Genomic DNA, 21,541 nt, shown 5'->3' with positions numbered 1-21,541 from the left:
GTTAGGAGACAAGATGGCGGCGGTGCTGTGGAGGCCGGTCTCCTCCTCCTCGTCGCCCTCCTCCGCCCCGCCACTCGCCGTCGCCTCCTCCTCCTCCTCCTCGGTCTCCTCCTCCCGGCTCGCTGCCTCCACCTCCTGCAGCAGCAGTAGCGACTGCCGCGGCGCCGGCCCGCTCGCCCGGAGCTGCGGAGGGGGATAGACAGCCGGGGCAGCTGCAGGCTCCGGCGACGAGGCCGAGCTGGGGCCCGGGCGGGGACGGCGGCGGCGGCGGCGGCGGCGCCGGGTGGGGATGGGGTCGCAGACGCTGCAGATCCTCCGGCAGGGGGTGTGGGCCGCGCTCAGCGGGGGCTGGTACTACGACCCGCACCAGGCCACCTTCGTGAACGCGCTGCACCTCTACCTGTGGCTCTTTCTGCTCGGCCTGCCCTTCACCCTCTACATGGTGAGTGTGGGTGCGGGGCGACCCCTCCTCGCCCCCAGCCCCGGCTCTGCGTCCCCTCGCCCCCGGGCGCCACAGCCTCCGGGCGTCAGGCTCCCTTCCCCCACGCCGCTCCCCTCGCCTCCCTCTCGGGCTTCCCCTATTTCGGCGAGAAACGAGTCAACAGCAACCCGCGCCTCCGCCCCCGAGTCCCCGCCCGCTCCCCGGGAACAGCGGATCCCTAGGCCGCCGCCCAGGGGTCCTCAGCCTGTGGCCTCCGCAGCCTGACCCCCGGTGGGGACCCTAGCGGGCGCTCGCGCCCTGCCCGCCCTGGTCCGCGGAGGGCCGAGCGGCTCGCTCCTCCCGGGCTTCGCCGCGTGGCTCGGACCCGGCGCGCGCGTGCCTGCGCTCGGGACCCGGGCATCTCGGGCGCTCCCCGCGGCTCCCCCGTGCGTCCAGCCCCGGGCGGGGAGAGGATGTGCGCGCTCTGCCTGGAAGGCGGCGGTGTGTGCGTCGTCCCCGCTCCGTCGCGCTTCTCGGTGGTGGTTGTAAACCTGGCCCGTAACTGTCAGTGCCTGTCGAAATCATTGCTTTGCTCACCCCCGGTCCTTTTTCTGTTCAGCTCTGTGGTCGGTGGCTGTGATGTTTCCAGGCCGGCGTCAGGGGGAGGTGAGGGAGCCAGGGAGGTAGGGGGAATCTGGCTGGCATTTCAGATTTGCTTGGGTTGGTTCGAGGCCTTTGATAGGGAAAAGGAAAGTATCGGATTGCCTGTTGCTGACGACTACGACCAGCTTTTATGACTGTTTTAAAGCGTATTTTCCCTTAAAGTTGTAATGCATGAAAATAAACAACACAGTAAGTTATAGTGGGGCGGTAGGGAAACTGGTGTGGAAGAGAAATGATACTTAAAAATCTTAGTTAAAATTTTCAGGTAACCGAAAGTAGGAAAATAGCATAGTAACCTTTTATTCTCAGAGAATTTCTTTATGCCTAGAGTAAGGGTGCTGGGTTGGAAAATCCCGGAGTACTGTACTGTACAACTGTGAGAAGCGCCAAACGTGAGGACAACCAATTCTTCCCTCGGTGACGCACAGTTGCACTTAGCTTTATTGGCAGAAAAAGTGCCTGCTTGGGGGAAGATGTGCAAAATTTCACATTCTCAAGCAGATTCCAGTTTTTCTTTGAAACTGTTTTGAAGGAACTTACTGTTTGAGCTTTACACAGCTATTTATAAAAGCTTATTAGTGGACTTGTTGAGTCTTGTCGCTTTCTGAAAATTTATCATGAAGTGTTATAATTTCAATTAATCCTGGCCTAGGGAGTTCTAATAGAACCACTATACCTTCCAGGAATATGACATCATTCATGAACAGGTTAATTACTTTGGGTGTAAGAATCCTCAGGCTGTCAGGAAGTTTTCAAAGCAGATTTCTCTTCTATCCAGGAGAGTTGTAGCTTTAAAATGGAAAATGATTCTTGAACTGTTGGGATTAGTAGTTGCTGTGTCAGTGTGTAAGATTTCTGTGTTAGCATCTACAGTAAACTGTGATTATGGTTAAGCCTCTTTGTGTAATTGACAAACACTACTGAAAGAATGTTAGACCAAATGGAAACCAATGCATTGAATTTACTTATTTTGGGAGTGTATCAGTTAAATTTTTTTTTGTTTGTTTTTGTTTTTTTTTTTTTGAGACAGAGTCTTGCCATGCAGCTCACTTTGATCTGATCCTCCTGTCTCAGCCTCCTGAGTGCTGAGCTTGCAGGTGTGTGGCACCACTCCCATGCATGCTATGAGTTAAATTTAAATCGTAAATATTTGAAGGGCTGCTGTTTACTACTTTGCTGGAAGTGAGAAAATAATAGTGCTACTGTGACTTTATTTTTTAGTTTAATGGCAGTTTCACAGTGTCCATCCCACCTTCCCCATCGTGCTGGGGATGAAACCTAAGGCCTCCAGATTGCTAGGCAAGCCTTGTGCCGCAGAACCATATCCTAGCCCTTCTCAAATCTTTAAAAAGCTTTCCTTGACTTTTCTCTCTTCGTCTCCAGTGCATCAGTGCATCAGCAAACCTAGCTGGTGGTTATCTTCAAAACCTAGCTAGACTCTAGCTCATTTTCACCACGCATTACTGTCACCACTGTTGGTTGAGGCCACCATTTTTCTATTCTGGCTTAATAGAGTGTTCCAGTGAGATTCACTGTGTTCATTGTTCTTTATTCTCCATCAGAAGTCTGAGTAAGTCTTTCAGATCATACCTCTCTTCTGCCTTCAGAAGCAGTCTTTCCTTATGTCTCTGACAGTGTATCCTCAACTGTACACGTATTTGCTTTCTCAGTGTCCCAAGTATATTTTTGCCCTGGGGCATTTGCTTAACTCTTCCCTCTGGGTGATTCTTCCCAATATCTGTGTGGCGTGCCCTACTTAGTGCAGATTTCTGGTGTATGAGGCTTTTCCTGACTTCCTGTGTTTTTTGTTGAGCAACACCAATTTGTAAACTCTTGGTGCACTCTGCAGTCTTCTTCTTCTTTCTTAAATAGTATGTATTAGGCCGAGGATTTAGCTCAGCAGCATAAGCGCCTGCTTTGCAAGGGTGAGGTTGTGAGTTCAATCCCCGGTACCAAAAAAAAAAAGTATGTATCACTAACTGGTATGCATATTACTTGTTTAATTTTTTTTTTTTTTTTACCTTGTTAGGGCAGGGGCTTTATTTTGTTCACTGTTGTATTTTCAGAATTGAGATCTATTCCAGCCACGTAGAGGTAATTTGATGTTAAGTGAGTGATTGGAAATGAACAAGACTCAGCTTGGCCTTTAAGGAATTTAAAATCTAGCCTGGGGATAGTTAAGTAGTTGGAAGCATTAGAATTGTTAGGAAACTTTGTTTTTAGAAGTTTGTCTGGTATGGATCTTACTTGGGGAAAACCAGCAAAGAGGATCTGTAAGCATTTTAGGAAATACGTTGATACTGTAGTATTGAGGCAGATAGATTATCTGAAAAAAAATGTAACATTCCTGGTTAAAATGTTAGCTAGCCAGAGATTATTATTTATTTCTTTTGATTTTTTTCGAGACAGAGTCTCATTATGTAGTTCAGACTGGCCTTGAACTCACTATGTAGCCCAAGCTGGCCTCGAACTGGCTACCCTCCTACTTCAGTTTCCCAAGTGCTGGGCTTAGCCATAGGTTATTATTTATATGCTCTTCTCATAATAATTACAAGTGATAGGGACTTTATTCAGTATGTGTATAGATTCTTTTTTTCTCAAGACCACCGGTAATCTTTATTACCATCAGTAAAAATCATGTGTTATTGATAAGCACCCAGATATACTTTTGCTGCTGAAAATATTTAATCAGATATAACAATACCAGTATTTTTTCCATGTAATGAGGAATTACCGAGGTATCCCTGGAGGTTTTTTTTTTAATCCCAAACCCTACGTCCTCTCAAGATTTGCTTTGTGCCCTTAGGAGATAGGTGAGCTGGGATTTACAGAGTCTAAATCTATGGAGAGGTTCTACACTGAGTTGAGAAGAGTCTTACGACCTTTTATATATAATTCAAACTTTTTTTTTTAGTATCCAAAGCTTTTTTGGGTACTTTCAAAGGTGGAATTTGTAGTTTCTGCAATTAAAGAACTTCTGAGTAGCGAAAATCAAGAAAAATTACCTAAACTCTCATCATCATTTAAGGTTCCCTTATGTTACTAAACTGTGTTTATCTTGCTATAATTATTTTGTACATGACTTGTCACAGATGGTGAGGTTTGGTGGGTCAGGTGGTGTTTGCATGGTAGAAAGCAGATTGGAGTTGGTGTTATCTTGATTTTTAAATCTCATTCTTCTTGTGGATGGTGTATCTGTTGGGGCAAGGCTTTCTACCTTTTTGGACTTTGATTTACTCTATTTCATGAGTATTTTATAAGAAAATACTTAAGAAATAGAGAAATTATTCATCTTCATAATAACTGTAAAAGTCATTCGAAAGAATGGGTAATTAGAGCAGTATTTCCTCTAATGCTGTTATGTATAAAGAATTTATTAAGTCAAGCCATTACCATAACATATTGCTCAACATGTTTTGTTCTATGAAGAGTTATAGGTAGTTGATGAATTAGAACATTAGAGTCTGTTTACATTAGGGGCTGAAGGTGTAACAGAGTGGTAGGGTAGATTCCTTGTCTAGCACATATAAGGCCTTGGGTTCCATGTCCTGCAATTGAAGTCAATTGCAATAACAAAGTGTTATTATAGAGAAGTTTGTGAATTTACAAAAGTAACAGCTGATCCCTAAAGTGTTCTGTCTTTTAAAAATAGAATGTTTTTTACCATTTGAGAAATTTCTCCAAGTCATAAAATCATTGGCAATTGAAAAAGTAGGAAAATTTCTCTTTCTTTTCCAGCCTTTGAATACTTAGATTTAACCAGGTAGTTTGTTTTCTTTAGCTGACTCGACTGAGTCAAATTTTCCAGCATTTAATTATGAGAATTTTTAGGTGCAGAAAGATTGAAAAAACTGTACGCTTTACTGAGGTTTTACATATATCATAATTGGCTCCATTTATGTATCCATTGGTCTGTCTCTTTCTTTTAGGAGGATGCATGTAAATTAAGTTAGACACATTAGTACCCATCGCTTTAAGTTCTTAAGCAGGCTAGCCAGTAGCTAGAATTGTAAACGCACAAATCTTGAGTGGACCATTGGATAGACTGATAAATGTCTACACCTGTGTAGCGCAAACTCATTAGATTGTAAAACACCACCATCACATTACTCAGTTCATTTGCTCCTGTCCTTCCCAGTTAATCTTCTCACCTTTGTTGTCATTTTTCTCATAGATTAGTTTCTGCTGTGCTAGAACGCCACACAGTCAAGTGGCATAACTTTTTGTAAACATTCTTCACTCACCATGTGTTTGAGATCGTCCTGGATGTTGTGTGTATCAGAAACGTGTTCCTTTTCACTGCTGAGTACTATTCACTAGTATGAAGGTAGCAGTTTGGTCATTTTTTTATTTCCTTGTAGGTAAGGGCTTAGCTTTTTCATTTTTGGCCATTGTGTATAAAAGTGCCTTCTCCAACATGAAGACAGGTATCTCCCCTAAGCCCTTATTTCCTTGACTGTGTTGGAAATGGAGTCCAGGGCCTTGAGCATTATAGTGCTTTACCACTGAGCTACATCACTAGCCCTAAAGGTAGTATTAATCAGAACTCAAATACATTGGAAAATGTTACTGGAAATAAGACTGTGTTAATTTATAATAAATTAATAATAACTACATACTTTATTCTCTCCTGTCAGTTTTAATAATCTTTAATATTGTGCTTTTATTTTCTTAGTGTTTAGATTTTCCTCTATTGTGTCAGTACAATAGAGTACAATCTTTTTGTTTAACTGTTCTAAGTTTTTTCACTAGATGAGAAATTATAGAACCTGTAGTCCTAGCTATTTAGGAGGCTGAGGCAGGATGATCTCTCATTGCCCCAGTGTATTGAACATTTTAGTAACTAACGCGTTATTTGAACCTTTAAATATTCTTTGATTATAAAATGAACTGATAGGCAAGAACTAATACAATATCTAGAGTACATAAAGAAGTCAAAAAATTAGGTATCCCAAATTTAAAGACTCAATCCAAAAATTGGCATCTGAAATGAATAGTTGCTTCTCAGATGAAGCGGTACAAATGGTCAGTAAATGATGGCCATTCAAGAAATGTAAATTAAGACAGTATTGATATTCCAGCTTCAGAAAGAATGGCTATCATCAGTAAATCGAATAATAACAAATGTTGGACAGGTTGAAGGAGTTGGGGGACTTTTCATTGTTGGTAGGAGTACAAACTGATGCACCCACAATCGAAATCAGTATGGAGATTCCTCAAAAAGACTAAAACTAGAAATTCCATTTGACCCAGCGATTCCCCTTTTAGGTTTCTTCTCAAAACAGTTAAAGACACCTTATTAAAATGATACATCTGTACCCATCTTTATAGCGTACAATTCATAATAGCTAAATATTGTAAGAAGCCTCTATGTTCATCAGAGAAAAATGGAAAAAGAAACTGTTGTATTTGTATACAATGAAGTGCTACTGTGCCATGAAGAAGGAAGAACAAGTCATTTGTAGGAAAATGGGTGCACCTTAGGAGTATAATGTTAAATGAAGTAAATCAGACACACAAACTTAAAATTTGTATGGTTTCTCTTATATGAGAAACCCAAAATATAAGTAGAATGCAACATAAAAGACACAATAGGGTGGCAAAAAACAAAAGTTACCGTAATCTAGCGTGACCAATATATCTAAAAGTGTACCTTGATTTAGTATAATTATTTTGTATATTTTATATTTCTTTGGCCTGTTTGTCTGGCTGTTAATATGTGTTTATGATAGTTAATTTGATACACTTATAAAGTAAATCTGATACTGGTAAAAAATTTTTTTTAAAATGGAAGTGGAAGGGTAGGGAAAATAAAGAGAATTCAGATGTGTTGAGTACCCATTCCCCACAGTGGATGTAATCATTATGTAAATCTGTACTTCTAATAAAAATTTTAAAATTAAAAAAAAATTTTTAAATGAGGAAATAAACCAAAAATGGGCTCATGGAATTTGTACTGTTCTGAAGCTTCCTTGTTTTCACTTGACTGTTCCTTGGGAATGTTTCCATGTAGGGAAAAAAAATGATATAATGGTTCTGTAGTAAACCATTGCAGGGATTTGTTACACTGTATCTTATTGTAAATTTCCCATTATTGATTGTGTTGGTTATTTCTAGTTCTTTGCTGTTTAGAAAACACTAGAGGGAGTATTTTTCTAGTTAAATCTTCCTTCTAGTGGTCTGTTTAAGTTTCTAGAAATAACGATTGCTGATGGAGGCAGGATAAACTAGCTGTTGGTGGTATAAATGAAAGCCTACCTTCTATGATTTATGTAATCTCCTTGATGTGTGACTTGTATGTTTTCTGTGGAGAGTGGGAGAAGACGAGAGGGAGGGCATTTGAGAAAGTCTGAGAAAGATTTCCAGGTATAGAATGCTTTCTTATTTTTGGTGAGTGAGAAAATGAATTGACCATTGAGGGATGGTTGGATGGCTGAGCAGTCTTGAGATATCTTTGAGCCTGAAGAATTTGAGTTACGAATATTGAAGAGGGATGTTCATCAGAGACTTTTGGGATAAAATTTACTTGAAAGTCACTGGCATGTATAAGACCTTCTAGGAAGAACCTAAAATTACTCAGTAAAGAGAAAATGTCCTCAGAACAGAAATTAGAAAAAGAGACAGGAATGGTAGGAAAAAGAAGAGGGGAACAGAGCCAAGGAAACAGTACTTTAAAAGAAAGGATAATGCTAATTTAATTTCACCGACTGTGTTGACAGTACTTCCCGTCCCTCTAGCATGCTCCCAACAGGGTGTTATTGTTGTAAATTTCTTATTCTGTGCAGTGTTGAATAAAGTCATTTTAGCAACATTTTGTCTTTGATATAGGCAGACTTTTCCTTTAAGTACTTCTTAATAAAACGTATTTGTTCAAATTAAAAATGTTTATTGTACCTTTGATCTGAGTTTTCCTATTTATACTCAGATAATTCAAAGAGGATATTGATTGCTTCTTTGTGTTTTATACTTTGAGTTAAATCAGATGACTGGGAGGTTGAGAACCATTTGGTAGGTGCTCGGGGACACAAGAGTAGTAATACTAGAATAGCATAAACTCATGATGTGGAAAAGAAGATCATTAAGAGATGGATGCAGGGAGAAGAGGGAAAGGAAAGGGTATGACGAAAAGGAATTAATGTATGTTACATACGTATGTCAGCCCCACACAAAGAATGTAAATGGTGTACCACAAACAAGTAATAATAAAAAATACATCTTTCATAAAAAAAGTAATATAAGCACTGTGTGGGTTGTTCTGCTGTTGACTTCTTTACTTGTAGATGAACTTCACCAAGTCATGATAACCCATTCCCATTCTACTGGCCCTGTGTCTGTCCTCTACAAAATTGATTGCACTCTTCCTCTGGTAGAATTTTAAATGGTTCAGAGTTCTTCATTATTCTTGGAACCTGAGCAGCTACATCTTATAACTTGGGAGTCTCCATTGCTTTGTGTTTTGGTAAAGAAAGTTGGGGTTTGGGGGGAGGATAGGAAAAAGCATGCCATTTCCTTTTAAGGGTTTTAAGAGATGGGGGAGAACACTCATTCTTGTTTTATATAAACCAGGTAGAATCCTGGGAACTCCAGGAAGATTTGTAACAAATTTAAGAAGCTTGAATCACATAACTGTTTTCCTTTTTCTGACTCCTTGTTCAAGTGTTGTCTAGACATAAACTAAACAGATCCAACCACAGTAGTTACTGTCTTTAAAGCTTTACATTTTGACATAATTTTAGATTTGTAGAAAGTTTGGAAGGCAGAACAGAGAGTTTTTGTATGCTCTTTTCAGCTTTCTCTCATATTAAAATATTACCCACCGTGACACATTTATCAAAATCGTAACATTAACATTGATATAGTAATGTTAAGGGACTGCATGTTTTCTGTGGATTTCACCAGCTGTCTTTTTTCTGTTTCAAGATCCAACCCTGGATGCTATATTGCATTTGGTGCCATAAATTTTAATGTGATTTACTGTTCTAATGGTCTGGGATCATTCTTTGCAAATTTGTATAATTTATAGTAGGAATCTAGATACATTTTAGATAGGCAAAAGAGTGTTCTAAATATAGTGTTTTGGAATTGCATATTCACCATGAACCTGTATTAGGCTATTTTAAAATTGAGATAATGTTTGTATTGAGAATTATATAAAATGAAAATTAAAAACTTTTAGAAAAAGACTTTACAATTCTTTGATAGCAGTGCAGACATCTGTGCTTTTCTGTAGGGACAAGCTGTTTTTCCTAATTTATAAGTTAGAGGTGATGAGACAAGTACATAGCTATATTACAAGATAGAATATGACTAATCTTGTGTGTGTCATAAAGTGTTAAGGAATTGGAGTTATTCCTGAAATGCTTTGTGCAGCCGGTAATCTGTACGTTTAAGACAGTGACTGTGTGCCAGGTGTTATGGTAGGCCTTGTGATGGGATCTTTGTGAGGTTTGTTCTCCATGCTAGAACAGTGTATCTGCCACCTTCCCACAAAACAGATCTGTGTACTGGGGAAAAATTGTTTATTAAGAGAAGGTATCTTCTTGGGTGTAGTGCTTTGCTCTCTTGTCAGTCAAGTATTTTATTGTAATATAGTCAATGTGTTAAAGATTGCTTAGTTATCTTTTAACATGTGAGAATATTATGGATAGAAGAGTGTTGTTTTATAACGTCAGAAATCTATTTATTTATTTGTTTTTTGTCTTTTTCCTTTTTATCGGTAACGGGGATCGAACTCACGACTGCCTGCTTACAAGGCAGGCGCTTATGCTGCTGAGCTAGACCCCCCCCCAGCCCCCTTATGTCAGAAATCTTTAAAAAAGAAAAAAGGAAGCAAAAAAAAACTAACCTAAATAAGCCATTTGTTATTTGCACTCAGCAGTATTTTGTTTATCCCACACATATACATTGCACATCATTTCCACAAGCTCCTGTGACTCTTACGACAGAAATGAAAGGAACTTGAGAAGGGTAGTAAACAATTTTTTGTTTCATTATTTTGGTTGTGAAATTTTCAGTTTAAAGATTTACACTGTTTTGTTCTGCTTTTTTTTTCTCTTTTTCCTTTTAAATAAAATATTTTAAAAAAAACATGCAGCACTAAGATTTAGAAATAAAAAAAAAGATTTAAAAAAGTAATTATGACTTTGGTAATGTATTATCAAAGCACTCAACCATCTTTAAAAAACACTTTGGGCTACAGGAATATGAAATATATAGTATGGTTTATTGAAGAATAAACTTAATCTTATTATCGCCAGTGTCTTACCTTGAAGATTTTTCAGACACACAGTAAAGTTGAAAAAGTAGAACATGTTCACTCATATCTCCATTTATATTCAAAATTAGAAACTTTTCTGAAAAATTATGTACATACAGAATCTGTACAGTGTTTCATGCAGAGGGTTGGTACTTAATTGAAGATATGTTACAAACATCATAACCCTCAACCTTACAAGGCTGTATCTTCTGTCTATAATTATAATGACTTATTACATTAAAAATAACAGCAATTCCCTAATATGTAACATCTGTATTCATATTTTACTAACTATCTTAAAAATGTCATTTTTAAAAGTTGTTTTTCTCCTATCCAGTTACCTTTGTTTGTTTGATTTTTCGTTTTTTGAGACATGGTCTTATAATGCAGTTCAGGCTGGCCTTGAACTCATTGTGTAGCCTAGGTTGATCTTGAATTTATAGTGATCCTCCTGCCCCAACCTCCTGAATGCTGGGATTGCAAGAGTGTGCCACCATGCCTGAGTCAAATAAACTTATAAAAATACTGTATAGGCCAGTTACATAATGGGTTTCCATATAATGGGTTTAATTGTGGTTTCATGTCCCTCACTTATATTTTCTGTAGTTCTGTAAACTTAAACCATATTTTGTTGTCCCAAGATACAGTTTTTAGAATTCTAAATTTTAATATAATTAGTGTTTTGGAAATTTCTGTTATTTTCCCTTCAGTTTAGTGACCTACCAAATTACTAACTGATATTTACTACATCATTTTTATTTATGTCATAATGCAGTCTTATGATTACTCAAGCTTTCATTGTATACCTGTTTTTGAATTTCTTCCTTTTTGAAGATGTCTGTAAACAAAATAGAGAAAATTGCAAAGTCACAAAATATGCCACATAGCCATTCATACTACTTTAGGCATCGACTGGCAGGTTTTCTGCTAATAATTAGTTTCTATCTTTTGGTTACTGATAGAAGGGAAGAGATTTAGAATTCTCTAAGAAATGAGTACAGTCCTCCTTACCCATTTCATTATAAGCTATCACATTTCTTTGCTTTTTGTAGCAGAAATTTTATGACACAGTACCAGTTGAAGTGAGAGTAATGCAAGGATAATACTGAATCTTTTTTGTTTTGCTGTTAAGAAGTTGTTTAGCCACCTTAAGAGATTATTAGAAATTCTTGGGGCTGGGGATTTAGCTCAGCGGCATAAGCGCCTGCCTTGCAAGCAGGCGGTCGTGAGTTTGATCCCTGGTACCGATGGGGGGGGGAGAAGTTATTAGAAATGCTTTTTATATCTTACTAAGTTTGCATCATGATACTTCACTTAAGAATTACTTGCGTAGGGTACATGATACAGTCTTCTACACAGGTGATTCATAGGACAGAACTATCATTACCTTTCTTTACAGAAAACAAAACAAAACAGCAAAACCCAAAACACCATATATAAATGGGAATTAGCCTGCCTGGTTCTGGGTGTTTACTCTAATGCATCAGTATCTGAGGGAGATTCCAGACACATGTGTTCTGAAAAGTAACTTCTCCCAAATGTACCAACAGACGAAACCTATAGGTGACTCTGGTGAATCCTCAGTTCATGGTTATCACCATGGGAAGTCTGAGTCTGTTGTTTATGGAAGTTGAAAAATAACATTATTCTCTGCTCAGATTAGGCTCAACTTCATTTTTCTAACTGAGAAAATTACTGAATAACTTTCTTTTGGATACAGTGGGCTTTATTGATGGTGTGCAATGAGCCAGGGCTCCCTAGGCCCTTCCCCTCATCTATGGGGCCTAGGATGGAAACCATGAGGAAGGGAAAGTCTCAGTGTTGGGGCTGAATGGAGCAGTGATTTCTGCAGCATCTACCTCCATCCTCTCACTGGGCTGTAGTGGGGGCCGTTTATTCTTTGGAGGCCATGTGGACCATGAGGTCCAGCACTCTATTGCTGTAGCCAAATTCACTGTTGTACGAGGAAATGAGCTTGACGAAAAGTGATTATTGAAGGTGATGCCAGCCCCAGGATCGAAGGTGGAAGAGTGGGTGTCACTCTTGACGTCACAGGACACAACCTGATCTTTGGTGTATCCCATGATGCCTTTGAGAGGGCCCTCTGATATCTGCTTCATCACCTTGATGTCATCATGTTTGACGTCTTTCTCCAGGAAGCGGATCAGATCCATAACTGACACTTTGGGGGTGGTCACACAGAAGGCCATGCTGGTGAGCTTCCCATTCAGCTCTGGAATAACCTTGCCTGCATCCTTGGCAACTCCACTGGACATGAGGAGGATATTCTGGGCAGCCCCATGGCCATCACGCCACAGCTTCCTAGAGGAGCCATCCACAGTCTTCTGGGTGGCAGTGATGGCGTGGATTAGTCATGAGTCCCTCCACAATGCCGAAGTAGTCATGGATGACTTTGGCCAGTGGAGTCAAGCCAGTTGGTGGTGTAGAAAGCATCACTGACAATCTTGAGGGAGTTGTTGTACTTCTCGGGATTCACACCTATCACAAACATGGGGGCATAAACAGAAGTAGAGATGACCCTTTTGGTGCCACCTTTCACGTGAGCCTCAGCCTTGTCCATGGTAATGAAGACACCAGTGGACTGCACTGCATAGTTGGCACCAGCATTACCCCACCCTGCTTGATATTGGCGGGATCTGGCACCTGGAAGATGGTGATGGTGTTTCCGTTGATGATGAGCTTCCAGTTCTCAGCCTTGATGGTGCCATGGAACTTGCTGTGGGTGGAATCATATTGGAACATGGAGACCATGTAGTTGAGGGCTATGAAGGGGTCATTGATAGCCATGACATCCACTTTGCCAGAGTTCACAGCAGCCCTGGTGACCAAGTGACTGATGTGACCAAATCCGTTCACTCTGACCTTCACTGTTGTGTCTCAGATCGTGACTGATGCTGCACTGGAAGAGCAGCTGTTGGGTGCGCAGGAGCAGACAACTTGAATAACTTGATTCTTGTTACAGTATAGACTTTCATGGTACTGAAAATAATTGTTTTTCAACCCAGTGCAGTATATTTCTTATGCATTTTTGTACTTTTTAAGCATTTTATTCTTTAGTTTTATTAGATTTTTGTCACGAAAATACTAGCTATAGGAACTGTTTGAGACAGTAATCAAGTATACATGATCCAAGGTAAAAATCCTCTATATTTTGTTTCTGTTCTCTGCCTTATCAGTTCTCCACTTCAGAGGTAATGTTTAACAATTCCTAATACTGTGTACACTGGAATATATACAAATATATATTGTGTTGTAGGTTCCACTGACACACATAACTCTTCTTGATTATTTCGAACCATGTGTATAGTGACGTATTGTGTGAATATGTTATAACTTACCAGTTTGCTATTGGAGGAAGTTTAGCTAACATAAATAGTACTGTGACAACACAGTGATGAACATTTACGCATACAAGGTTTTTCCTAGTAGTCACACATGCCTATAATCCCAGTGACTGGAGAGAAAAGAGGACTGTGGAGTGCTTGCTTCGCATGCAGGAGACTGGGCACAATTCCCTGTACTGCAAAAGAAAGAGGGGGAAAAAAGATTGTGTGTGTATGTGATGTGTGCATTGAACACATGCTAAACATACATTCCACCATTGCTTGGGAGCGTATATGGCATAAATTTTTAGAAAAGAAATTACTGGACTCAAGGGTATGCACTTTTAAAATTAAGTTAGATATTACCCATAAACATCCCAAAATGCTTCCATTTTATACCTTCATGAGTATATGAAAGTCTTGTTTCCTTTTGTTCTAACCAGCATTGCTTAGTATGAATGTTTCAGCATGTTAGTGTAAAGTGACATGTTTTATTTCCTTAATCTTGAGTTCTTTTTTTTTGGTCTTTGTCGTTTTTATCGGTACCAGGGATCGAACTCACGACTGCCTGCTTGCAAGGCAGGTGCTTATGCCACTGAGCTAAATCCCCAGCCCCTAGTCTTGAGTTCTTAATCTTTTCATGAGACTAGTAGAAATTCATCTTTTTAAAAAAAAAAAAAAAACAAAACCTTTGTCCCTTTTGTTCTTGTTTGAAAGTTAAGTGATTTGTGAGACCCCTTGTATGTATAAAACTTAGCTCTTTGTTTTATATTAAAGCTTGAGCATGTACATTTAAACTGCTTAGTAGATCTTAAACATCAGTCTATTGAGGCTTCCTCAGGTTTGAGTCCAGGGAATGCTGAGGTAATTTCTACCTCCCCCTGCTTCCTTTTCAAAGTTTTTAGTTTATGATAGGCTTTTACTAAGTTGCCCTCGTCTTTGTCTTGCCTCAACCTCCTGAGTAACTGGCATTGCAGGTGTGTATTATCATACCCAGATCTTTAGTTATGTTACTGGTTGCATAATATTTCATTGTCTGGGTGTATTAGCCTGTTCCCTGATCATGGACATTTAATTGTTTTGCAAGTTTTGTTAATGTGAAACATTACAATGTGTTACAATAAGTGACTTGTAAAAAACTCATCTCAAATGTGTACAAATATGTTATCAAGAGATTTCTAGAAATGGGATTGCTAAATTGGGCCTGGTAGCACATGCCTGTAATCCCAGCACTTGGGAGGCTGAGGCAAGAGAATCATTGTGAGTTTGAGACTAGCTTGGATTACAGAGTGAGGACAAGGCCAGACTGAACTGAACAGTGAAAATCTCGTCTCAAAAAAAAAAAAAAAAAAAAAAGAGAGAGAGAGAGAAAGAAAGAAATGGGATTGCTTAGTCAAAAGATAAATGCTTTTATAACTTGGAATGATACAATATATCTATCTATTGAGACAGGGTTTTCTTGTGTGTACAGTTTAGGCTGGCCTTGAATGCACTGTGAAGCCCAGAGTCACCTCCAACTTACAGCGATCCTCCTGCCTCAGCCTCCCAAGTGCTGGGGTTACAGATGTATGCCACCATACCCAGCGAGATGCAATGTTTTTGCAAGATACAATGCAGAATTATAATATAGCCATTTAAAAGAATTTTAAGATACATAATTATGTTTGTAAATAGCATTTTTACTTTTTAATATTTGCTCTTTTTCTCATGTAGTTGCTTTGCTTCTGTATTAAGTAATGTTTAAGATATAGATAACCTTGCCTTGTTCTTGCTTTAATGAGAATTCTAGTATTTCGATGTAGACTCGTTTGTGTTATAAAATTATTTATGCATCCATTTTCCAGGTACTTCTAGTCACTCACCTGGCTAAACTGTACCTCTGTGCATTCTGAGTTCTCACAAATCTCATTACTTCATTTTTTTTTGAAGTGAACTTTAGTTCCTTTGAACCATATGTACTCAGAGGTCTTTTTATTTGCTCTTAGTCTTGTCACCATATTTATAGTATTATATTCCCATGTACAGTCTATCAGAGTTTCTCATTTAATCCTTGTGATGGTCTTGGGAAAGGAGATGCCATTATTCTCCTTCTACAGATGAAAGAAACAGAGACTTCTAGAAGTTAAATCACTGGCTTGGCGAGACACAGATGGCCTCTGTTGTTTTTTGTTTTTGACCTCAGACTACCATCATAGTCACCTTCCACCACCCTTTCTTACACAGTTGTGCAGGGTGCTTCTTTCTCACTAATTTGATTTGGAGTGCTTACCTGTGATTGATTTGAGATGAACTAAGTATCCCCAGTTGTTTTCGGTATGTGTTCAGGTTCTGAAGCTCTCAGAGCTGTCTTTCCCATCACCATCTAATTATATTCTTAATCCTCCTCCTTCTTGACCATATTACATTAATACAGTGGAAGCCCATTTATAAAGTAGTGTTCTCCCAGGGATTTAGTTATAGTTCTTCCATATACTTAAGTGAGATCATTTGTCTCACTGATAACTTGGGGTTGGCATAAGCCATATTCTGTAACATGCATTATAAATGGACTTTATTAAACTTTAATGTCCTTTCACTTACTGGTCTAATGTGGGGTTCTCTTCCTGCTGTGTTTTATATCAGGAATTATCTGCTCCTTGCCATTGCTGTTAATGTTACACCTGCTGCTTCATTCTAACTACAGAGGTACAGCATGTACAGTCAGTGTCCTATCCATTCCAGTGGATTATAGGAACTATAATCCTAATAAATATGTAAGTGATAATTCCTAACCGCATGTTTCAAAGACGAGAAATGTTTTGTGGGAGATTTTAGTATAACTGAATTAGCCTCTGTAGTTAGAGGCCAAGGATGTTACTAAATATCCCACAGTACACAGGACGGCACCAATGCTAAAGAATTGTTTGATTCAGAGTGTGAATAATGCTGAGGCTGAGAAATTGCCAGGCACTCTATACTTTCTCAGTGGATGTGGTGTGACCTTCAAGGGGGCAAAAATTAGCTCTTGGGGTGTGTAAAAACTTAGTCTTTTAACAGAAGAAGTACAAATAGACATGGAGTATACACAGGTACCTAATGTATATGTGACACTTAAATTTCAAGGCAGGCAGAGAACATAATGTGGCAGGGGAAAAGTCTTAAAAAGGCTTTGTAGGAAGGCACTGGTAAAAACAAGTTAAGGAACACTGCCTTGGAAAGAGATCATCCAGCACTGGTTAAAAGCTCAGATTGGAGTTGGGCTTGCTAGACTATAATCCAGTTATTGCCACTTACTTCCTGTGGGCAGATAACTTCATAGCCACACTTTGTCATCTGTAAAATACAGATAATAATGGTACTTTTCTTTCAATGGATTGTTGACAGATAATCCGTTTATAGCATTTGACACTTGGTAAAACATAAATTAATCATTTTCATAACTTAAGGAGAGATAGGTTCTTGTTTATTCCTGTATTACCATTCCTTAGAAGAGTATAAGACTTTGTAGATACTCATTCAATAGATACTATGTTGAATGGATGAATAAAAGCTCTGATTGGTTCTGTGCATCTGAGTTGCCTTAACTAACAGAAAATGAGGAAATGGTGTTGGTAAGATGCATAATACTCTTTTATTCTTTTTTCTGTTAGCTGTCTTTCACATTTACTTTACCTTAGATCTTGTGTGTGAAGATTGCTCAATTTTTGCACTGTCTTTTAAAGGTACAAGTGGATTATATAACATGCAGTATCCTCATTCTCATTCAAACAAATTGAATAAGCCAAGGACAAACATGATGGAAATCATGTACCTGAATTCTGGAATTATTCTTAGGAGAGTAAATATAATTTCTATCCTTTAATTTATAAATTTACTGATTTTCATTTTGTTTTAGAATTTTAGCTTGCAATTTATTCCACTAAATTATAGTGAGATAAAAATATAGCCAGATAACAGCTTTTAATAATTTTTTATGTGTATTAATGTTTTAAAAACTTATTTTGACTTGATTCTCATAGTGTTGATTCATTAGACATATTTTTGCCACTGGATTAAATTATTTTGATTATAAGCCTAAATTTGAACTATTATTATTTATTTCGTATAGCTTACTGCATGTATAAAAGTATAGTTTTACTTTTATATAAAAATCTCATTATATATTTGCTTATCATGTAACACTATTTGGTTTTTGTTTTGTTTTTTGACATAGGGTCTTGCTATTAGTTTAGGCTAATCCCAAACTCACTCTACCCCAGGCCAGCCTTGAATGGTACTACTATTAAATATATCCTGAACTGGCACTTTGTGAGATACGGAGACAATATAATCTAGCTGCCGTTCTTCAGAATTACACAGTCATATTGATAAAGTATGTTAATGAATGTTAGATTTCATTGAAAATTGTTTCAATAGAGCATATAAAAGATAAATAGATTTAAGAAGTAGATCAAGCTATTTAAGTTGGTGTTGATGACATAGCTTCTTGTTCTCATGTACTATTTGGGAATTTAGTCTTATCAACCATTTACTCCAAGATTTACTTCGGCTGATTAAACTAATAAAAGGTGATTGATATACCAAAGTGTCACTAATTTACAAAGAGACATTAATCAAGATAGTTGCTAGTTATTGGACACCGCACCCTCTTTCTAGAATTGGTTAGGTTACTTAGAAAATTGTGTATAAGTCAAACGTTATTAGCGCCTCAAATTTTTTTTTTTTTTTTGGTACTTGGGATCGAACTCATGACTGCACTTGGGAGGCAGGCGCTTATGCCACTGCGCTAAATCCCCAGCCCCTCAAATTATATTTAATAATTTTCCAGGATGAATTCATTAACATTTCTAAATTCAAATTGTCTGAAAAGTCATTTTTTCTTTAAATAAAATCGTGGGAAAAGTCTCTAAGGTATGTAAGATTTTGGTATTTCAGTACATATCTTTGTGTTTCTTAGGGTGTTTTTTTAACCCTACATTTTTCATGTCTTTGATATTTTCTCATCAGTGCTTTAAGCTGCTCATCTCTAGATCCTGGAATAGTGACTTACTTGCTCACAGTTTTAGACTATCTTTTGATGATGGATTGAATCATTGTCTCCTTTTTAGTGAGATGACAAGGCATAAATACTGTCTTTTTCATTTTTATCGGTGCTGGGGATCGAACTCACGACCACCTGCTTGCAAGGCAGGTGTTTATGCCACTGAGCTAAATCCCCAGCCCCAAGGCATAAATTTTGACTGTTTATCTTCCTAAGAAGAGTCTGCTGCAGCTAAACATATAAATACAAATATATATTAGGGAGTAATGTAAATATAAAATTCAAATATGAATATATAAAAGATAGTATCTAGTATTGTTAATGTCCTATTTGCATTAAGATATGTAAATAAAATAGCAAGTTACAGAAATATGGATAGGCTTAATTACAGTACCTCTCTTGTAAACCAGTTGCCTTTGGAGATGATGTATCCTGACTTACAGAGGTGCCCAGCTGGTCCTCTGTAGTTAATTTGACCTACTGTGTAGTTGGATTTGCACAATATTTCCCCCCCCCCCAATTCTGCATGGGAAAGTACAGCGTGCCCAAATCTCAACCTAGTGAGAACTTTTCTCCTTTTCCTCTGCATCCCCATCCTCTGAAAGGAAGCATGTAACTAGAATGCTTTTACCTCAGTCCCTAAAGGAGGCTGTAGCAAAAAGGCTGAATCCCTAGAGCCATGGCTGTTGTTATCAGGACCTTTACTAAGTCCTTTGAGGCATAACACTGAAAAGCTTATTGAAGACATTCATTTTCTTTCTTTCTTTCTTTTTTTTTTTTTTTAATCGGTACCAGGGATTGAACTCATAACTGCCTGCTTGCAAGGCAGGGCGCTTATGCCGCTGAGCTAAATCCCCAACCCCTACTTTTTTTTTTTTTTTTTTATTCCCCTTTCTACAACAGATTGGTAGCAGAGCAAACAACTTTAAAACTAAGTGACATTTAAGTTCATTTTTTTCTCTCCAAATATGACAGAAACTTGTTTCTGTTATTGCTCATTATGGTATGGGGGGTGACATAACTCTCAATTTGCTAGATATCAACTACAATGAATTCATGTCCCCCAAAATCAAAGAATGAATTCTAAGGAACAGAGAAGGTTAAGGGTAGGGTCCAAGTTGTTGATTCTTTGTGATAGTTCCTATGCAGTTGGGGTTTCATTCATAAAATCTTTGCCTACACTAATGTGTTCAAGAATTTTACCTACTTTATCTTCCAGCAGATTTAATATTTCTGTTTTAGTATTGAGATCTTTGATCCATTCTGATTTTAGCTTATTATAGGGTGAAAGAGATGGGTCCATAATCTTTGGCATGTGTAGAGCCGATTTTCCCAGCACCATGTATTAAAGAGGCTATCTTTCTTCCTGTGAATGTTTGGCACCTTTGACAAAGATAGGGTGGCTTAGTGTGTCTGGAGTTGTTTCTGCATCTTCTAGTCAGTTCCATTGATTTTTGGGTCTTTTTTTTCCCCCCCCCCCAGGGCCAAGGTTTTCTGATGTTTGTTTGTTTTGTTTTTGGCCAGTACAGTACTGTTTTTATCACAGTATAGCTTAATAATATAATTTCAAGCCAGATATTGATGTCCTTTGCTTTACCTTTATTACCCAGGATTGCCTTTGCTATTCTAGGTCTCTTCTGGTTTTAGATGAATTTTAGGATTGTTTTCTCTCATTCTGTGAGATATGCTATTGGAATTTTGATTGGGATTGGACTGAATCTGTGTTAACAATTTTGGAAGTATGGCCATTTGCACTATATTGGTTCTTCCTACTCAAGAGCACGGGGTATCTCTCCATTTTCTAATATCCTGTTCAGTTTCCTTTTTCAGAGTACTGTAGTTTTCAGTGTAATCTTCATTAGATTGATTTCTAGGTATTTTTTTGGATGCTATTGTGAAAGGTGTTGTTTTCCAGACCCCCCCACCCCCCAGTGAGAGTTATTTGTGTACAGGTCTAACCAAATGTTTTCTATTGCAATTGCTAACTTTAATTGTCATCACTGAAGGGGATGACAAAAAATAGAAGTAGTATCCAAAATTCTAGCCGCTCGTAGTAAAATGTATGTATACTACGTATGTTTTTGGCAAAAAACCTTAGAAATCCTTTAGAAAATTAATTACAGTTATTTGCTTGTAGAGCAAGCCAAGATAAACTTTTTTTCATAAAGTGATACTGGTGAATGTGCTTTGATGTCAGGGGCATACATTGTGACAAAGGATTTACTGGCCTGTGTTTGCTGACAGCTGTTTTGCTTCCCAGGTAGATGAAACTGGCATTGTTGGAGGTTGCAGATTTGTACTTGGCACATATTAAGGAGAAATGCTAGATAGATGATTTTTTGTTTGAGTTATTGGTTAGGCAAGAAGATTATTTTTCATTTAGAGCAGTGACTATGTCCCGTGTAGTTTTTATCTGACCCAGAAGCTAAGAATAGTTTTTACATTTTTTAATGATTAAAAAAATAAAAAAGTAATAGTACTTTGTGATGTAAGAAATTTATATATGTAAAATTCCAATGTTGACGTCCATAAATAAATTTATTGGAACATACCATTTTCATTTGTTCGCATGTTATCTGCTACTCTTTTCCTGTAATCGCAGGATTAAGTAATTACAACAGATTATCTGCAAAAAGTGAAATATTGCCTATTGACCACTACACAAAAGTTTGCTGATTGGGTACTAAAATCACAACCATATGAGAGGAATAAGTGGGGGTGTTCTATTACCTAGGGGATGATTATGGTTAACAGTATTATGTTATGGTGATGGGTCATAAAGTATCTTGAGTTGATTAATACAGAGTGTTAAAATGTTCAAAAATATCACACTGTAT

The 21,541-nt window shown here is 38.1% G+C and overlaps 1 protein-coding gene and 1 pseudogene across 5 annotated transcripts in view; one reads left to right on the top strand and one right to left on the bottom strand.

The window, feature by feature from the left end:
- Nucleotides 1-10: 10 nt before the first annotated feature.
- The window catches only part of Pcnx1 (pecanex 1), a 152,282-nt gene continuing 130,751 nt past the window's right edge, over nucleotides 11-21,541 (top strand). For all 5 annotated transcript variants that reach the window (XM_063240868.1, XM_063240867.1, XM_063240864.1 and 2 more), the window contains exon 1: nucleotides 11-442. In XM_063240868.1, the coding sequence (XP_063096938.1) occupies nucleotides 290-442 (153 nt within the window). In that variant the 5' untranslated portion in view covers nucleotides 11-289. The remainder of the gene's footprint in view (nucleotides 443-21,541) is intronic.
- On the bottom strand, nucleotides 12,234-13,223 carry LOC100716175 (glyceraldehyde-3-phosphate dehydrogenase-like; annotated as a pseudogene).

The sequence above is a fragment of the Cavia porcellus genome, unplaced genomic scaffold, assembly GCF_034190915.1.
Source record: "Cavia porcellus strain 051 isolate PalLab524CR breed Dunkin Hartley unplaced genomic scaffold, mCavPor4.1 scaffold_31, whole genome shotgun sequence".
NCBI classification, from domain to species: Eukaryota; Metazoa; Chordata; class Mammalia; order Rodentia; family Caviidae; genus Cavia; species Cavia porcellus.
This window is presented reverse-complemented; position numbering and strand designations above follow the sequence as displayed.